Genomic DNA, 21,934 nt, shown 5'->3' on the forward strand with positions numbered 1-21,934 from the left:
ACCTTTGATGAAAATCATCTTTTGTAAGCAGTTTGGACAGAACTGTGTGTAGGTATAAACACAACAAGTCTCTCTTTTTAGATTTCCTGATGTTAAAATAGGACACAAATCCCTCCCATTTCAAGGTCCACCGCAACGTAACGTAGGACTGCGGTTTACCCCACCCACCAAATTGATTGACAGGCGCAATGTTTCTATAATAACATGTACACACGTCCACAGAAGTTTTTTTCTTTTGCAAATAAACGAGGATTAAAATATGTGTTACCACTCTTTGTGATTTTTAGAAGTTAAAAATATTTTAAAACGGAGCATGTTTGAAACAGAGAGAGTTAAATCGCCATCTATTTCTTAACCGCTATAAATCACAACGGCCACATGTTGTTAGTGCACCCATATGCAGTGTAGAGCCCTGCACGGGCCTTAAATCTAAGCCCTAGCCCGGCCCTGGCCCGAGACGCACAGGCTGTAGCCTGGCCCTCATCCGCCAGCTCATCATAATATTTGGCCAGAATCCGAAGCGGAGCCCGTTTTTTTCCCGCCAAACAGCTTATACTGTTACAGCCATGAAAATAGACCAGATTTCTATTTAATAGAAAGTTGATGTTTTTTCGTTTGGTTTTTTATCTGAATAATTTAGAGAAATGTTTGGAGTTTTTTTGTTTGTTTTTTTAAATGTAAGATTTAGTTTAAGTGACATCGATATTCAAGTTGTATTCTGTCCACAGTAAGTTTACTCAATTTAACCCAGTGGCGCCTGCAGCCGTCCGGCTGTATTCACTGCTGAGAAGCGCACCATGAGAAGCGCAAATTAATGCAGCTTTTTTATTTATTTATTTATTCATTACATAATTGAAATTGATTATTAAACAGTATACACTACAATATATTGACACAGCAAAAAAGAATGAGAATAAATAAAAGTGCGTTAGTGTGTTTTAAAGTGTGTATGTACTTGCATGCTGGGAGATGGGTAAAGAAATCTATTGGCTTTAGTTTTGCTGGCGGTTTTTCCGCACACTAAAACTTACAATTCAGATCGCTATTGTTTAAAACAAGGTTCAAAATGAGTAAACAGCTAAACTTAACTGAGACATTTGCCAAAAGACCTAAAATAATGAGACAAATATTGATCCCCAACATGGGGTGGAGACTGCAGTCTCATCAGCACCTGAGCCGGAGTAACTCCAGCACCCCAGCCCATCTTTCTTTCATCGGACAATTCAGATATAAAACACCAAGTAATCCTCTTTGCAGGAGTTACTGTAAAAACGGCTAATGATGCACCAAATATTTGGACGCAGAAAACGATTAATTTTTGGCTGAAAATTAAAAATTGCCCAAAATATGAGCCAAAATAGGCTATGCTGCATCGCACTGTGCAGCAGTGTTCAGATCACTAATTTTACACTCTCTCCAGCCGTAGTCTCTGTGGCTTTAACACCGGATGCGGAAAGCTCTGCATGATGAAACCCATTCATTTAAATGGCTTGCAGCAAGCAAAGTGGTTTGTTGCCTTGCAGACTAAAGTACTAGAGCAGTGGAGCACACTGTCAACTGGCTAGCTAATTTCGCACTCCCTCCAGCCGTAGTCTCTGTGGCTTTAACACCGGATGCAGAAAGCTCTGCGAGATGAAACCCATTCATTTCAATGGCTTGCACCTAGCAAAGTGGTTTGTTGCCTTGCAGACCAAAGCAATAGAGCAGTGGAGTCTACTGTGAACTAGCTAGTGCATGCAAGCTAATTAAAGAACAATTCTATGTAGTATACTTTTCCTTCTGCTTGCAATAGCGATACTGTGCTGTCATGGCATTGCTTCACACGTTCGGTGTTAATACATTTTACTGTCATTATTATTAATTAATATTATTTTATTGACTTTTGCTTTTAAAATCAGTATAATTTAAAGTTGAGTTACATTTAAAAAGTCTTACAACATGATTTAAGAATTATTAATAATTATATTAAAGCATTTTTGGTTTCGGTTTCTGGCCAAATCCATCCAGAATTTTCACTTCAGCGCATCCCTAAAAACTGAGCAAACGCATAAATCTGATGTGTAAAATCTTTGCATTTAATGTCGAAATCATAGCATTATACAAGTATGAAATGATGAATGCAATGAATGCAGAATTATTGAGTTACATTCAAAAAGTATTACAAAATTACTTATGAATTATTAATAATTATTTCAAAGCGTTTTCAGTTTTCGGCCAAATGCATCCAGAATTTTCATGTCAGTGCATCCCTAAAAACTGGGCGGATGCATCAACCTGATCTGAAAAATTTTTGCATTTAATATCAAAATCAAAAAGCCACGCAAGTATGGAATGACGAATGCAATGAATGAAAAATGATTGAGTTACATTTAAAAAGTCTTACAAAATTACATAAGAATTGTTAATAATTATTTAAAGCATTTTCAGTTTTGGGGCAAGTGCATTCAGAATTTTCACTTCGGTGCATCCCTGAAAACTGTGCATACGTATTAACCAGATGTGTAAAATTTCTGCAATTAATACTGAAAACATCATAGAATAAGTCAAATATAAACATGAATGCAGAATGCAGGTATGTGATGTTTTCAGTCATTCGTTTGTGTCTGAACAGTGTGTCTGACTGTTAACACTCCATTTACACACTTTTCAGCATAAACTCATCACTATAAACAGCATAAACTCATTATAAACTATTACATTATTATTGAATGCAAGTTCTGAACAGAGATAAGAAAAAAACTTGTGTGCCGTTTTTGGCCATGATTTCTGTTCTTACCTCAATGTTTTTGCTTGCAACATTCTTCACCACAGCTGGAAAAAGCTCGGATGCATTCTTTCCATTGGCAATGAGCTGATAGAGAGATGAAGATGTGAATGAGACAGATGTTGACTGATGAACACAGTCATGCAGTATAATCAGAGATAGACAATATGACGTACCCCCACAACCCTCTTCATGGCCTCCAGCTTTAAAGACTCTTTGTTGCTTTCCAGCATCTCCTTCAGATCTTCATTCCTGTAGAGAAACAAGAGGATTCCGGCATTACAGAAAATCATGGTGGAAAAGCTTTCAATATGCCATTATAATAGTGTTGAAAATAACCAGGATCAGTTCAAATATCTGCAAGCAATTTACAGTTGTATTATTTTGGTCAACAAATAAACTAAATAAATAAATAAATAAAATGTTTCACCAGTATAATATTACAATAACATGATCACTATGTTACAATAATATGAAACACTTATATAAATTTAATGCAAATATCATTTAAATATTATATTTGTTGTATTAATTATTAATGAATAATAAAGAAAATGTATTTAAAATTTTTGTTCTAGGACAAAAAGGAGTGTTGTTGAATAGATTTAGGACAACACTGTTGATGAACGGTTTGGATCAAACGTTGACTACTGTATATTAATTTATATTCAATTTCAGATATTACATTTCATGCATGCCATGTGACCAAAATCAGAGGACAATGAGTACAGAAATGTTTTCTCTGTTTATTGAACTATTCACTTTAAATCCTTTTGCAAGCCCTGGCCTACAACAACATTAAACTCGGGAAGAATCCTGCTGATGGAAGACAATTGAAGACATATTAGATTACTTTGCAGATTCTGCTCATTCCTCTGTCTGCACAACGGTTTGCCATCATATTACATACAGTAGATACTGTAATATATACACAACATAAACTGACACATAAGGAAGCTCATACTTCTATGCAAGTTTTAAATTAAATGAAAGGAATCAATCAATCAATCAAATCATTTGAGTAAATAGCAAAGAGAAAGACTGACAGAAAAAAATTACTTAAAATGCCAAATGAATGAATGAATGAATCAATCAATGGTTTAATCAGCCAAACAATCAAATGAATGAATGAATCAATCAATCAAATCATTGGAGGAAATAGCAAATGGAAAGACTGAGAGAAAAAAATTACATTAAATGCTGACTGAATGAATCAATGAATCAATCAAATATAATCATTGAATGAAATAGCAAATGGAAAGATGGACAGAAAGAAATGACTTTTAATGTCAAATGTATGAATGAATGAATGAATGAATGAATGAATAATTGAATGAATGAATGAATGTAAGAATGAATGAAATCAAATCAATCAATCAATCAAATTATTTAATGAAATAGCAAATGGTAAGACAGAAAGAAATTACTTTTAATTTCAAATGAATGAATGAATAAATGAACGAATCAATCAATCAAAGATTCAAATCAAATTATATGAATCAATCAATCAATCAAATTATTTAATGAAATAGCAAATGGTAAGACAGAAAGAAATTACTTTTAATTTCAAATGAATGAATGAATGAATGAATCAGTCAATCTAATCAATCCATCAAATCAAAATCAATCAATGATTCAAGTCAAATCAATCAATTAATCAAATCGAATGAATCAATCAAATTATTGAATGAAATAAAGACGATAGAAATAAATTACTTTAAATGCCGAATGAATGAATGAATGAAATTAATGAATGGATCAGTCAATCAATCAATCAATCAACGATTCAATCAAATAATCAATAAAATTAAATGAATCAATCAAATCAAATCATTGAAGGCAAATAGCAAATGGAAAAACAGAGTAGGGATGAACCGATACCATTTTTTAGAACCGATCCGATCCAGTTTTTTTTTTTTTTTTATTAACATGAAAAAGTTGTACAGTTCTGGTGATAAACTCAAATAATATATCTTCTTTATATATATAATAATAATATATAATATAAATCACTTTAAATGCCAAAATGCTCAAGTAGAAAACCACTAGATCTGTGTCTAAATCCTCGTTTCAAAGTGATTAAATCTTACTGTGCCTGAAAACAAGACTTTTATTGCCAGAAAAAGTGGATTTCCTTGGCTTTTGTGAGCATCTTTCATACCCTCTCCTTGGCTTCTCCTCATTCCCGCTGGTGTGGTTGTTGGTCAGAGCCTGTTCCTCAGAGCTCAGGTCAGATTTCAAACTGAGCTGAAGGTTTTCGGCAGAGACAAGAGCAGTGCGCATTGCTCCAACGGCCTCCAAACGCAGGTTTCCCAAACCTCCATTCATTTTAAATGTGTACAAAAATACAAAAAAATACAAAGCTCAAAGCGTCGGAGGTGTAGTTCATCTGTCCATCACAAAGAGCTTCCTGAGGCTTCAGTCATTTAAAAAAAATCTGATTATGATATCCATTAACCCCAAAAAATAACGTCCTAGTAGCAATAGCCAAGAGTAACTTTGACAGGGAATGAAAGTGAATGTCTGCCGGTCTTTTTCCACTATTGCCGTCAAGAGGACCAGAGAGGGACAAAACAGCTCTATCCTCCAGCCTGACTCAATCATCTGGTTAATAGCCACGTGCAGCAGTCGCACAACCATCCAGTGTGACCATCAATTAGATCCATGAGCACTGAGAGAGCAGCGAGGTTACAGTGGTTCACTCTTATCATAGACCGAAGCCTTCATTTCATCCATGTTCTTCCGAGATCTGCTTGTTTTTCAAAAAATATGCTTACTTTTGATTCTCTCTAAGAATATGATTGGTTGAAAGTGATCTCAACTATATTAAGGAATGATCCAGAGCTTGCAAGTAGCCCGTTTTAGTGATTAGTAGTTGTAAAATGGTCAACAAATCCCAACAATTCAGAGTATTTCTAATTTCCTGAAAATCATCAACATGGTTCTATAGAAATTCTCAACCTCAAAAGAGCTTTTGAGATACTTCTTCCCAAAGTGGGAATAATGAAAAAATAAGTCTATTGAAGACCAAAAAAGAAAGCTAGAGAGATTCCCAATGTCTGAAACCACCATAAACTCTGAACTTTCTCAGAAGAAGCAGATGTTACAATCCGCGCGACTTGTAGGCAAATTTAGTCAAACGGAAAGGATATCCATTCAATTTAAAATAACAAGACAGTGGTTCACTCTTATCATGGACTGAAGGCTTCTATCCCATTACTTCCAACCATGAGGTAAGAACTTCCGAGATCTGGCTGTTTTCAGATATATGCTTACTTTTTGGTTCTCTGTTGGAATATGATTGGTTAAAAGAGGTCCCAACCTGTTTTAGTGACTAGTAGTTGGAAAATGGTCAACACATCAACAATTCTGAGTATTTGTAATTTCCTGAAAACCATCAACATGCTCCTATAGAGATGCTCAACTTCAAAAGACTCCCCTCAAAATACTTCCCATAATGGGAAGGGGAAAATAAGCCCATTGAAGTCAAAACACAAGGCTAGAGAGTGTTCCCAGTGTCTGAAACCACCCTAAACTCTCAACCATCTCAGAAGCAGTAGATCTTGCAAGTTACGCAACGTGTAGCCAAATTTTGTGAAACAGAAAGGATATCCATTAGGATTATCCAAGTTTAAATAACAAGACAGTGGCTCACTCTTATCATGGACTGAAGGCTTTATTCCCTCCACTTCCAATCATGAGGTAAGCACTTCCGAGATCAGGCTGTTTTTCAGATATATGTTTACTCTTTGGTTCTCTGTTAGAATTTGATTGGTTGAATGAGGTCCCGACTGGATCGAGAAACAATCCAGAGCTTGCAAGTAACCCGTTTTAGTAACTAGTAGTTGGAAAATGGTCAACAATCATCAACATCTCGGAGTATTCCTAATTTGCTGAAAACCATCAACATGCTCCAATAGAGATTCTCAACCTCAAAAAAATCTGAGCTTTTGAGATACTACTTCCCAAAGGTGAAAGAAGTCCAGAGCTCACGATGTCTTAAACTACCATAAATTCTCAACCATCTCAGAAGCAGTAGATCTTGCAAGTTACGCAACGTGTAGCCAAATCCAAGTTCAAATAACAAGACAGTGGTTTACTCTAATCATGGACTAAAGGCTTCATTCCCTCCACTTCCAACCATGAGGTAAGTACTTACGAGATCTGGCTGTTTTTTCCAAAAATATGCTTACATTTTGGTTCGGTTAGAATGTGATTGGTTGAAAGAGGTTCCAACTGGATCGAGGAACGATACAGAGCTTGCAAGTAACACGTTTTAGTGACTAGTGGTTGGAAATATGTCAAAAAGGTCAACACATCAACGATTCAGAGTATTTTTAATTTCCTGAAAACCATCAGCATGCTCCTATAGACATGCTCAACCTCAAAAACTCCCCTCAAAAGACTTCCTGAAGTGGGAAGAAGGGGGAAAAAAGTCCATTGAAGTTAAAACGCAAGGCTAGAGAATGTTCCCGATGTCTGAAACCACCAAAAACTCAAGCATCTCAGAAGAAGCTGATCTTGCAAGTTGCGTGACTTGTAGACAAATTCAGTTAAACGGAAAGGATATCCATTAGGGTTCAAATAACAAGACTGAGGAGCATCCTGGTGTCTTAAACCATCAAAAACACTCAACTAGATATGCAGATATGATCAATTTTATAGGATCCAGTGTTTGAAAGTTGTGTCCTTTGAAGCCAGCTGCGACTTGTATTTAAATTCAGAAAAATAACAAAATAAACAAGGTTGGACACAGTTCATGGAGTCTAAAACCACACAACAACACTCAAGCAGAGAAGCTCAACCTCAGAATATCCAGAGCATGAAAGCTGTATCCCTTTAAGTGCCGGTTGCAGCTTGCAGCCAATTTGTAAGTGGGTAAAATGGAGAGGAAGTCCATTAGGGTCAGAGCAACAATTATAAACGCTTAACCAAACAGCTCAGTGTTGACCATTAGAAGAACCAAAGCATTCATGTTGCATCCCTGCAAGTGCCAACTGCAGCCTGTAGCCAAAAATTAGCAAAAACTAAAATAAGCAAGGCTCTAAAGTGTTCTTCATCTTTGAAGGCTTCAGAAACGCTCAACCATAAATACAGTTAGAAGATCCAGAACATCCAAGAATGAGTGTTGGTTGTGACCAAACTTAATTTGAAAAGTAGTCCAATGAAGTCAAAACTGCAAAACTGGAGATCGTAGACCAAGTAAAATGGAAATGAAACCCACTAAAGTCACAAAAGTAAGGCTGGAGAGAGTTCCAGACAGCTGAACCGTCTAAGCGTATCCAATCCAACTGTGGTGATTCTTTGTGTCTGTGGTCGCCTCCCTTTTAAGGAAACATAGAGGCTCTTATCTTCAGCCAGAGTCTTTCATCATGACCACACAAGCGTGTTCTACACGTGTTTGTTGTTCCCTGCAGGTCTGCTTACCCTGATAATGTGAACTGTCTTCCTGCTAACCAAGGCAACAGTATATAACAAGTCTTAAACAAATGTCAAATTCAAACAGAGAACAGGCGCCAGAAACAGGTTATTTTGCAAACATATCCAGACTTTTTGACTAGGCTTTTGAGACGGCTTTCAACTGTTTGTACGATGTGGGTTTCTGTATGTTCTTTATGTATAAATTGACCAAAAATCCTTCTGATGCACGTAATAATCTGAGGGATTCTTGTTATTATTTGCATTAATGTCACTGCATGTTGTTATTTGGTGGGAATGTATATATTAGGGCTGCACAATTCTGGCTAAATTCAAGATCACAATGTAAAATAAACGTTTCAAACAAAACCACAATATTAATATTAGGTCTATGTGAAGGTCTTCTGGTGGTTAAATGCTTTAAAGTTATTAAAAGTTGAATTATTATGTTTGTGACATATATGACAACATTATAAGACCATTTTATTCACTAGTAAAATGAAATATTTATTCATTATTATTATTAGATTCCCTCCTGCATTATTTACAGGCTAGTTATATAGGCTAGAGTAGTTATACTGACACTCTTGCACGTTTATTCTCATGCACAACACTTTGTGTTCGCTATGAAAGAAAAAACATATCAAATGCTTGTTCTAAATGTGATATGATCATTTAAATGACGTAAGGGCATGCGCACTTTCGGTTTCACCTTTACTGCCGAGTGCGCTCATGTCATGGCATGTCATCAATTACAGAAAAAAAAAAACATACATGTAAATCATACTTCCTGCGCGGCTCCCAAACGATCGCTCTGTGCAACAAACTAAATGTCATTTACAACTTTATTAGCTATTATTCACAGCCTATACAGGTTCTGTTCACTAAAGTAGGCATAATTCTAAGCAGCACGCATCCTCTCTGAGGTAAAACACAGCTCACGGTCAGCTCACCTGAGATTTCACAACCACGAATACATCATTACAGTGCATTTAGACAGAAATGACATTTTTGGGGTGAATTATACCTTATAAATACACTATATGACATTGCTGAGCTGCCTACATAGAACAATGCAAAGACTTGTACTGTTTCATTTATGCTTCTCTCCTGAAATTTCTAATTTATTTGGCTGAATCGTAGAAATCCTGGATTAAAATCGTGTGTGTGTGTGCTAACTTAATGTTATTGCCTTAATATAATTTAGTGCAATGCAATAAAGTCTCTCCTAGGCACGTAAAGAGATAGTTCACCCAAAAATGAATATTCTGTTATCATTTACAAACCTTTATGAGTTTTGTTCTGTCAACCACAAAAAAGGTATTCGGAAACATGCTAGAAATCTTTGTTTTTACAACTACGGAAGTCAAGTCGGACAGGTGTTCATCTTTCTCCAAAATGTATTGTTTAGCATTCAACAGAATAAAGAAACTCATAAATGTTTGAAACCACCTGAGGGAGAGTAAATAGTGAGTAAATTTTCATTTTGGGGTGAACTATCCCTTTAATAGCATCTTATGTGAACGAGACAAAAAACAACAACAAATTAAGCAACAATCGGATAAAAAAAATCCTTCCTTTTGTAAACTACAGACTCAATGACTGCTCTACCTGAATCAATTTTATTAGTGATGGAACTACTGTTAGTATCATCCAGGGTTTAGTTTGAGCATCACCTTAAGATTATTTATTAATTCAGCGATTTAAAAAAATATGTATGTCACTCATCCTAGCAAAACCTATAGAAAATTTTACTAGTTTGTTCAAAATAGTTTTTCTGAGTAACTTGAATTAACATAGTATTAAAACAACATTTCACAGTTAATGGTCAGTTTATTTAGGCTAATACTATGCAAAAGACAAAGAAATCTTTTGATCAGGATGTTAAAATAATACATAACTTGCATGATAATACAAACTTCACTGCCCAATAAGCAAATCCCAGCCAGGTTCATCACTTTGAGAAGATTTGTAGAGTGTTTCATAATATGCATGTGTATTTCAGGCGAGTTTTCTATTTTTGTTTGCATTACGAGAGTTTGCAAGACTTGTTCTGTCAAACTGGTGAAGATGTGTTCATAATTTCCATGTGTTTTCTTACTGTAAGTTGCAGTTTGTCGAGCTCTCTTGGATGCCATATTTTTACAATTTTTGAATCCAATTAAGGCGACACGGTGGCGCAGTGGGTAACACAAGCGCCTCACTACAAGAAGGTCGCTGGTTCGAGCCCCGGCTGGGTCAGTTGGCACTTCTGTGTGGAGTCTGCATGTTCTCCTTGTGTTTGCGTGGGTTTCCTCTGGGTGCTCCGGATTCCCCACAAGTCCAAAGACATGCAGGGTGAATTGGGTAAGCTAAATTGTCCATTGTGCATGTGTGTGAATGGGAGTGTATGGAATGTTTCACAGTGATGGGTTGCAGCTGGAAGGGCATCTGGAAAGGCATGGGTTGCAGCAGGAAGGGCATGGCGACCCCAGATTAATAAAGGGACTAAGTTGAAAATAAAATGAATGAATGAATGAATCCAATTTAGCCGATCTCCAAGTCTGGCAGGAGCACTTTTAGCTTAGCATAAATCATTGAATCAGATTAGACCATTAGCATCTTGCTAAAAAATAATAAAAAGAGTTTACTTATTTACCTATTTAAAGTTTGACTCTTCTGTAGCTACATTGTTTACTAAGACTGAAAATGAAAAGTTGCTATTTTCTAGGCTGATTTGGCTAAGAATAATCATCATTCTCATTCTGGCGTAATAATCAAGGAACTTTACTGTAGCAGCACAATATTATATTATGCACCACCTGAATAAAACCCAGCTCGGAAACTAGGCAACAATAAATATCTATAAAGTCACATTATACTCTAATATAATTTTCATTTAATTCTTCAGAAAACAGACAGCTATACAGACTTGACACAAATTCTACTTAAAATTATTTTTGAATGCACTGTCCCTTTAAATGCGTGTGCTCACAGCACTGCGTCTCAGTCTTAAGGCTTTTCCCTTTCCTCATGAGTTCAGTCTTCTGCTTGCAGTCATGTGAGAGTGCCAATTCAGTTAAGCCTAAATAACATTAACCGTCCTCAACATACCAGCAACACACACAAACCATCCAACCAACAGAAAACCATGATCTCCAAATCAGGAAGCAAAAAAGTAAGAAATCCATACAATACCAGAGTATTAGAAAGGATTAACCAGCAATGAACTCCTTTTGAGGCATAATAAATGACTCGGATCTCGTAAATCCCATTAGATGAACAATTAACAGAGTCATTAATGTAGGAAACAGCACCCGTCTTCCTGTCTGCAGGAAATCTGTCGTTTAGTATGATTGGAACAGATCCCTCCAAACTAAACGGAGGTATTAGATCCCATCAGATGAGGACATGTTGTGGGTTTCACATCATAACTGTCTTTAAAAGATACACATTGAAGTCAGGTGAACAAATATAGTAGGTACAATAGATTTACATCAGTCCTATGAATTCCAGAACCTTGTTACACACCTCATAGTACTGTATATAAAAACAGGGCTAACTTCATTACCATAATCTCTGTCCACAAGATGTGATATTACAAACACACTGACCTCTGCTGGAGGAAACAGCCAAATGCAGGAGTTGGCCAAACAATGCAAAACTCATCATTTAAAACGTTAATTATTAGCCCTTCAGAGAAATTTTGATTCAGTGATGTTTTAGAGTATTAACACAGTCATTTCCTCAAGGAAACTTTAATAATATTTCCTATAATATCTGTTTGTTCTGCAGAAAGTCTTATTTACTTTAGTTTGACTTGAATAAGTTTTTATTTTTTTAAACTATTTTAAGGTCAATACTATTTGCCCCCTTAAGATTTTTTTGTATTATCTACAGAACATACTGCTGTTATATAATAACTTGGCTAATTATCCAAATCTACTTAGTTAACCTTGATAACCCAATTAACCCCTTTAAATTGCAAGCTGAATACTACTATATTGCAAGAATGATATTATGCTCTGTCACCATAAGGAAGACAAAAGAAACAATCATTGGCTAATAATTTGGACTTCAAGTTTACACATATACATTTTATTATTTCTTTTCTTTCTCACAACATCTATTAGAAATATTTCTGTAGCATCATGTGACGCTGATAATGTAGTCATTTTAATAATTATGTAATTAAGCCAAATTTTCAGCTTTGCATCACAGAAATGATTTACAATATATTAATACAGAAAACAAACCATTTTAAATTGAATTAAATATGTCTCGTAATATTATGGTTTTCACTGTATCTATATAATAATAGTAAATTCAAAATAAATGCAGCCATAGTGAGCAGAAGAGAATTCATTCAACAACAACTAAACAAATATATAAAGCAACTGTTTAAAATTAGTTAACTCTTATGTACAGTTGGAGATGTTTTCATCCAGTCTAGGGTGAAAGGCAGCCAGTCCATAAGTACAGTCTTTGTTTTGTTCACTCCATGTAGTTCTGAGTAGAGCTTAGATCGAGCCCAAAACATGAAACCTGACCCTACCCAAGCCCGTGCACCTTGTGTACGAGCCCGACCCGGTCCGACACATTAACTCTAATTATGATCCCGATTTAAACCCGACTATTTTTAATACGTGGGCCATTATAACTGTTGCGTTAGCAGGTGCGTTTGTTTGGCTCTCTCTCTCTCCAACTGCAGGCCCCGCCCAAACTACGCAGGTGACGTGCCCTGGGATTGGAGGAGGTTACCCAGGGCGTCCTATAAAAGGAAACAATGGGCGTGGGGCGGGGGATTTCGTTGATTGCGTTTCCCGTGCTGTTGTACTAGTTTTGACTTGGTGTTGTATACCAATCTGTGTTCCCCCTTCCAATTATTTTGTTTTGGTTTGTGTGTTTGTTGATTGTTAATATTGTAAATAGTACACGGTAAGAGGCAGTAGGGGTTGGACGCCACTTTTCTTTTTTGTAAATATTTTCACCTGTTTTTTGTTAGTCAGGGAGGTGTAGATTTTGTATTTTTATTTCTGTTATTTTATTAGGTGTAGTAAGTTTCATTTGGGAGTTTAGTTTTTGGGTGTTTAGTGTATTTTTGGTTTATTATTTTTCTGTGGGTTCACCCCGAAGTATTTGGCTTCACGTTTTTCTTGGTCATAAAAAAAAAAGAAAAGACAAATAAAGAGACCCTACACAAAGGGGTTATTAAAAGTGAATTTTATTTGTCGGGTGTTCTTTTATGTTGCGGCCTTGACCCTAGACAAGGGTCGTAACATAACAGACAACTACAATTTTGAGTTGTTTGAACTACAGAAAACTGTTTAGAATGATCTTAATTAATATTGTAACAAGGATAAAGCTTGTACACTTGTTTGTTTATTGAGAATGGATCATAACAAAAGACATAGAACGCTGACTATCATCCTTTCTGCCATGGGAAGCCTGCTTCTTGACATGCGTCTGCTCATCCTATAAGTCCCTGTTTTTACGCCTCTTACACAGCGCGTCCATGTTAACGGATAAATATTAGAGCTTTCATACCACACACATAAGCAGCACGTCAGTGCGGAGTGTGAGCGGAGCTGAAGCAGCAATGCCACGATCATTTTGGCGCTGGGTCTATTTTTGCCAGTGGAGGAGACGTTGTTGCAGGAGCTAGAGCGCTGCTGTGCATGACACACTCTGGCTACTGTGTAACTTTGTAGACCCACGGATGTCTTGTTTAGGCAGACTCTGCTAAAATATTTGTATAATATTTCTAATTATGGCTTAGCTTTCCACCTAATAAAGTAATTACTGAAAAAAAAATGCTTGATCATGGCCCGGCCCGAAGAAGGGGAAGGAAATATTGGCTCGATCCAGCCCGCAGGTCGGGTCAAGTATGGGCTTGGGCTCGGGCAGTGAATATAAACTCTAGTTCTAAAAGCTGAGTTGCATATTTTGATTTTCTTCAGACGCATCAAGGTAAGTGCACAAAGGTCACTCATACACATACACACACTTTAATTAGCTGTTAAACTACATATAAAATTAAAACTAAGCTTTTTTTGCACAGGTCTATCTAAAGGGTTAATGGTGCCAACTGATGACCAACAGTAAATTACAAATTGCACCTCCTCCCAACAGGTAAAACCACCAACAACTATATGATGTCATAGCTTTGAAATTAAAAAAATTTGCTTATAATGGAAGTCAATGGGGCAAAAACAGCCACCAACAGAAAAATAGGGATTAAAAAAATTATCTTATGCTGCACAAAAACTAACAATGCATCAAAGACAATGTTGATGCTAACAGATTTATGAAAAAAAAAATTATCAGATGTATTTTTAAAGCAGTTTAATTTAGTGGATGTTTTCATGCCAAACATAAAGTGTAGTAAATTTGAACAGTGCACAAGCGTTAAAAATTGATAAATAAATCAAGTTTTCAAAACCATAGACATAACAATATTTCTGTGATATAACCTTTTGCATCAATGATACATCCCCCCCCTAAAATGAACAGCAATTTGCACACTGACTCTGAAGTGACGATAACTCTAATCTGCTCTCCATGTAAATATTACTAAGCCAGTTCACCTTGCAAATGAAGTACATATGCCTAAAACCTTAAACGAGGGCACTTAGAAGTGAAGAATATGGAGAGACCTACAGAATCCAGTCATAAAAACTACAGAAGTTGTATTACCTGAAGAAATTAATCAACACTAGAGCTGTACATCTAAACAAATCCTGATGTGCTCTAGTGTCTGTGAATATTAAATCACATAAAGACTATTTATATCTGACCTCTGCATGTGGTTTGGTGTTGCCTAATACAGTACACAGACTCAAGCACGAGTGATGCTTGTGGTGTTTTCAGCATCTGTCGTCGTAGTTATAAAAATATGAACGCATGAACTTCTTGTCGACAACTGATTAGACAGTCATCTCACATCAATTTACCATCATAAAGCATACAAACAAACAATCTCATGTGTGAAATACCATTATTTCATGTGCGAATAAAAAAAATAGATATATCTGCACAGCAACTTGTCAAAATAAAAGATTTGTTTAACTTAAAGTATCTGAGACAGAAATGTGTTACTATTGTGCTTACACTGCTAAAAATGCCGTGTTCTACACAATTCCTTCATGTTGTCCCAACTCAAATCGATTAAGGTAACCAAACCACCCATTTCGATAGGCACTGTGTTAAAGTTGGTGTTATATTCACACATTTGGACTTTCACCTTCCAAATATAATTTTATGAAAGTATTCTTTGGAAATTCTGAATAATGAAATCATATTAGCACCCAATGACTATTAAATTACAACACTGTTCACAGTCGATTAAACAGCGATAACGTTGTTTTAATGTCATACTTGCATGTCATTTCAGACCCAATACTCAAAAGTATCATGGTAAACAATATAGGGAACATGTCACAAGTTGTCTCTGAACGAATGTGTGAATATAAAACCAACTTTACCTCAATCTTTAACAAAATTGTAGGAAATATTTATGGTACATCAAAAAGTGTCGTTATGATCACCATCCAACAAGCTAATTCAGCAAAGATTAGGACTTAAATGTCAATAAAATGCAGCATTTAAACCTCATAACTGACTACAAAATTAGGTGAATGACTGCAAGAAGGTCCACTGTTTGAGAAAAAAAGAACCACCCCTTTCAATAGGCTGGCTACGGGCCTGTATTATGATTACTACATGGATATGAGTGTGTGTTTCTTACTTCTTGTAGTCAGCGCTGAAGAGGCTGAAAGCGGCCGCTCCTCCGCTGATGCTCGCCGGGATGTTGCTGTTCTCCTGCGCCGCGTCCACCCCGGACTCCACCGAGCCTCCCTGGTCATTATAGGACACATTGTTGGCGGACATCCCGAGCATTTACCCCGATCACAGACCTCGTTTATCCTCTGATAATGTGCTTAGGCTTTTTAAAAACTTTTTTCTACTCCTGACGTGCAACTTTTTTCCTCTTCCACGCAGAGTCGGAAGTGAGCTGGAGCTGAGTCACATGACCGTCACATGACAGCAGCGTGACGAAGACCAAACACAAGAAACTCTTTTTGTTGTAAAATGTGCGTTGTTTGATAATGATCTTATTTTGTGATGCAAATAATTAAATATAGAAAACTAAGTCCGGGTTAGAATAATACTGTTTTGTAATATGTAGATAGTTGCTGGTTCAAGTCCGTTCGCGTGGGTTTCCTCCGGGTGCTCCCGTTTCCCCCACAGTCCAAAGACATGTGGGATAGGTAAATAGAGTAAACTAAAGTGGCCGCAGTGTATGAGTATGAATAGGTGTTTCCCATCACTGGGTTGGGCATCTGCTGTGTAAAATATGCTGGATAAGTTGGCGTTTCATTCCGCTGTGGTGACCCCTGATGAATAAAGGGACTAAGCCGAGTGAAAATGAATGAATGAATAATAGAAAGGTAATTTATTCATAAAAATAGAATAAAAGGTAAAAATAATAGTAGTTTATTTTATTTGCAGTGTGACAAAGACCAAGCAAAACATTCCTTCTGTTTGATTATATTGAAACACAATTAATTATTAAGTAAACTATACATAGGATCATTAGGTTCAACTCGTATTATTTTCGTAATAGGCTACAAATTATTAACCGGACATAATTAAAGGGCAAATATACATAAACATATATATTTTAAAGAAAATTGTACTTTTTTTATTCAGCGAAGTGACAAAGACTAAATAAGGAATCACTTCTCTCTAATTATTTATTTAATATGCCTGCTCCAATGTAATTTTTTATTATCTTCTTCAATAATTAATCCACAAACTTTTGAACAAATTTTCCATATAATTTATTAATAATCTTATTTTAAGATCCAAATTAAACATATCACCCAAACATTATCACACGTTCTTTCTATTTTTATATGTCCTGTATTAATTATGCAAAAGGTTTTTTTTTAAAAAAAAAACAGATAAAAAGAATATATTTTAAAAGAAAATGTATTTTTTTTTTTAATTAGCAGAGTGACAAACTTAAAAAAAAATCTCTAAAAATGAAATTTGAAAAAAAATATATATAATAATTCTCCAATGCATTTTCATTATCATCTTTAATTATTAATTAGGCTACAATCCACAAACTTTTAAACAAAAAGATTTTCCATATAATTTATTAATAATCTTATATCAAGATCCAAATTAAACATATCACCCAAACATTACCACACGTTCTTTCTATTTTCATATTTCCTGTATAATTTATTCAAAAGAGCATTATGTAAAATGATCCTCAATAATCCTGAAAATCCGCAGTGATGCTCGTGACAACCAGCAGAGGGAGACCAATTCTCATTTAATATTGGTAGTCTCACAGATACTGATCTGTATTATATACATATATGGAATTTGTCAATGTTTTACGCGAATGTGCAACCCGTTGAATTACTTTCGTTTGTTTTTATTTCTAAAAAAAAAACGTTTTTACGACGCTTTATGACGCTTAAGGTTGCAAACCGCTGTTTGTTGTCAAATTAAAGTCATTTTCATAATCTTAAAGTCACTGGTTTAATTTGTATGGTTAATAAACCGGAAGTCTGCACATTCGCAGAAAAAACTCATCTCCCGCGTTGCAAAGTAAGGTTGAAAATAATTCTGGTTCAAATATATTTAAACAGTCTAAATATAAATGTGTAACAGTAAACAATAAAATATGCGTTATTAAATAGCTAACATGTATGTTTGTTTTGTTTTTTATTTATGCTTTAGACATTTTGGACACCAAATAGGCTAAGAATAGTGTCTAGAAATCAGAAATTAGTAAATAATAAAAACTGATTTGATAAAAATATATTTTTGAAATACACTTGGAAAACTTTTACATTATTAAAAACCTTCATTTATATTTTTATCATATGCAAAGTATCGACATAATGGTTAAAATTTTAATCAGATTTTTTTTTCCATCATCAGCATTAGCCTTTAGTAAACCCTTAACGTTTTCAGTCGCCCTTTTTTCTCTCTACTTCTCATTTTTCTTTTCTCCTCACTTCCACATGTTTGACCCTCACGTCACCTGTACTTTGTAAAGCTTTTTGTGGAAGTCAAAAGTTACTCTTTAAACCTAAACCATCGTTTGATTGTTGACCAGAGCTGAAGTGGCTGATTGTAAGGACACATGCGTTCAAGGCTTTCTCTCTCTCTCTCTCTCTCTCTCTCTCTCTCTCTCTCTCTCTCTCTCTCTCTCTCTCTCTCTCTCTCTCTCTCTCTCTCTCTCTCTCTCTCTCTCTCTCCTGTTTGTAGCTGGAGGTCAGTCAGCAGACTTTACACTGATTTACACTGCTTCAGGGAAAGAAAACACTGCGCTTTACATCAGCTCTACAGGTCAGATTTCAGTCTGGGTCAGTATGACATCATAGATTACCTCATCATAAATACTGCTGAGGTTCACAAAGACGCATCACAGGAAGGAGAGAAATGTGGCTTTATAGTTCTGACGTCCCAGAATGGATGCCAGACTATTTATGGGATGGAAAAGTAATGTGTTTAGTAGTGTGTTTTGTGTCAACAATATGATGTTTATTTGAGGTAAATCTAGAATTCTGCTTTTACAAACAAACATCAAACTCTGCACTAAATCTAATGAAATAAAAATGTAATTAAAATTGCATTTTAACTATGGACTAGCTAAATTAAATAATAATTAATGATAGTTAAAATTACAATAATAATATAATATAATATATTAATATATTAATAGGTTATACGTAATAATAATAATAATAAAAAGTTATCAAAATGTTTGTATATATATATATATATGTATATATATATAAACAGTTCTGTCTGGTTCTAGAATCTGATCTGGTTGTACAGCACTGCAAAAGTACAGTACGTCTTGTCGATCTCAGTTGTAAGAGCAACAAGTATTAACTTGACTTCTAGTTGTTCATTTGGGAAAGTGGCATAAGGTCGATTTTTCTGATGAATCATTTGTTGAACTGGATCCCAATCATCACAAATACTGCAGAAGACCTATTGGAACCAGCATGGACTCAAGATTCTCATAGCAATCAGTCAAGTTTGGTGCGAGAGATCTGCAGAGTGGATGGCAACATCAACAGCCTGAGGTATCAAGACATTTGTGCTGCCCATTACATTACAAACCACAGGAGAGGGCAAATTGTTCAGCAGGATAGCGCTCCTTCTCATACTTCAGCCTCCATCAAGGTTCCTGAAATCAGAGAAGGTCAATGTGCTCCAGGATTGGCCAGCCCAGTCACCAGAAATGAACATTATTGAGCATGTAAGATGAAGGAGGAGGCATTGAAAATGAATCCAAAGAATCTTGATGAACTCTGGGAGTCCTGCAAGAACGCTTTCTTTGCCATTCCAGATGACTTTATTAATAAGTTATTTGAGTCATTGCAGAGATGTATGGATGCAGTCCTCCAAGCTCATGGGAGTCATACACAATATTCATTCTTTTTCCACTGCAGCATGACTTTATATTCTATACTGAACATTATTTCTGTTAAGTGACAAGAGTTTTGTCTAAGCAGAATCAGACTTTACTGTCCTAATTAAATAATTACAAATTACAAAAAATTACATGATCATATTTTATTGTGGTAAAATAAGCGTAATCTAGAGGCCTTTGCCTTTCCTATAAGCCTTTTCTAATACCAAATTATCAACTGGAAGTCAAGTTATTATTTGTTGTTCCTAAAACTTGGATAAGCGACAAGACTTGTACGTATTAAATAATTTCTTTATGAGTTTATTCATTGTTGATGTTATCTGCAATGTTTTGGCATTATCTGACGAGAAAGGGGGAAAGAGAGAAATAGAAGAGAGAGAGATTTTCCTCTGGAAGAAACAGGAAACTGAGATGCCATTTCCTGATCTTCCCATTCATGTTTAGTTTGTGCCACAGTGATCCGCCTTTAGCTGAGCTGGAAATATCAACACAATGGACATGTTTTTTTTTGTTCTTTTCTCTTGCTCATTGTTTTAAATGTTCCTTTCCGAAAGCAGGGATTTTTCTAGAAAACGTGTTGAAAGACGATTTCCTGTTATCACAGAAAGGAAGATTTAAAAAAGATTTGCTTCTCAAAAAATCAGAAAACTGTTTGAAAAATGTTTGTCTAAATAAAAAAAAAGCAAAACATAGATTATTGGCACATTTAAAGGGCCAGTTCACCCAGAAATGAAAAATGGCTTCTATTACTCACCCACCAAGATGTGTATACTGTAGGTGACTTTTTCTTCTTCGATATAACATTATCGAAGATTTTTAACTGAAACTGTAAGTCTTGATGAGTTATAAAATATTAAGTTAATGGTGCCTGCACTGTAAAAAAATCCTGGTTGCCTTAAATGTTTTAGCTGAATCAAATTAACCTTATCGGCAGCACGGTGGCGCAGTGGGTAGCACAATTGCCTCACTGCAAGAAGGTCGCTGGTTTGAGCCCCAGCTGGGTCAGTTGGCACTTCTGTGTGGATTTTGCATGTTCTCCCCATGTTGGCGTGGGTTTCCTCCGGGTGCTCCGGTTTCCCCCACAAGTCCAAAGACATGCGGTATTGGTGAATTGGGTAAGCTAAATTGTCCGTAGTGTATGTGTATGAATGAGTGTGTATGGATGTTTCCCAGTGATGTGTTGCGGCTGGAATGATGTGATGTGTTCATGCGCTGCGTGAAACATATGCTGGATAGGTTGGCGGTTCATTCCGCTGTGGCGACTCCAGATTAATAAAGGGACTAAGCTGAAAAGAAAATAAGTGAATGAGTTTTAAAGATTACGAGCATCTGATTTTTCCTCAGTGCTGATGTGCTTTCATTTTCTCCATCTAACTCGCAGCAAGTGTTTAAGCAGCCCTGGCAGGAAAATATACATTTAGATTTCATAGAAAATATCTTATTATTAAAAAGGAAACATAAGTTGATCCTATCGATGTCGTAACGAATGCCCTTTAATAATGTAGCCTTTGACAGCAGGCATCAGTGTTTCTTGAGATTGAAATAGGAATAAGGGATGATGGGGCGGGGCGGTGTTGGATTTGTGCGTACCTTGGAATAAAATCCTGCAGGTGCCCCTGTACACACACATACGCGTACTTTCCCTGTACACACACATACACAGTCACACGCACTTACACACAGACAGACACAAACACACTCTCTCAAATACACACACTCAAGACATACATCCACTTACACAAACACACTCTTACATACAAACAGACACAAACACACTCTCTCAAATACACACACTCAACACATACATCCACTTGCACACACATAAGCACAAACACTCTCACACACAAACTTAACACATACATTCACTTGCACAAACACACACACTTACGACACAAACACTGTCTATTAAACACACACACATACACACACACTTTCATACACACTCCATCACATAATCACACACACATACACAGTCTCTTAAACACACACACAAACACACATGTACACATGCACTCTCATACACACTCCATCTTATAGACACATACATACAATACAAGACACAGTCTCTTACACACACACATTGGATTTTCATGTTTTATGGGGACTTCCCATAGACGTAATGATGTCATTTGGTCCACACACACCCTCATTTATTTTCTCTCTCTCTCTCTCTCTCTCTCTCTCTCTCTCTCTCTCTCACTCACACACACACACACACATACACAAAAGGGAAGCTAAATTGTCCATAGTGTGTGTGTGAATGATTGTGTATGGATGTTTCTTAGTGATGGGTTGCAGCTGGA

At 36.0% G+C, this 21,934-nt stretch overlaps 1 protein-coding gene across 1 annotated transcript in view; it reads right to left on the reverse strand.

Moving 5' to 3' along the window:
* LOC130214270 (AP-3 complex subunit beta-1-like) overlaps positions 1-16,200 on the reverse strand; it is a 17,023-nt gene extending 823 nt beyond the window's left edge. The window contains exons 1-3 of the mRNA XM_056445867.1: positions 15,909-16,200; positions 2,941-3,016; positions 2,777-2,851 (exon numbers count right to left, since the gene is read on the reverse strand). Coding sequence (XP_056301842.1) covers positions 2,777-2,851; positions 2,941-3,016; positions 15,909-16,060 — 303 coding nt within the window. The 5' untranslated portion in view covers positions 16,061-16,200. The remainder of the gene's footprint in view (positions 1-2,776; positions 2,852-2,940; positions 3,017-15,908) is intronic.
* Between the last annotated feature and the right edge of the window lie 5,734 nt (positions 16,201-21,934).

The sequence above is a fragment of the Danio aesculapii genome, chromosome 21 (assembly GCF_903798145.1).
Source record: "Danio aesculapii chromosome 21, fDanAes4.1, whole genome shotgun sequence".
Taxonomy (NCBI): Eukaryota; Metazoa; Chordata; class Actinopteri; order Cypriniformes; family Danionidae; genus Danio; species Danio aesculapii.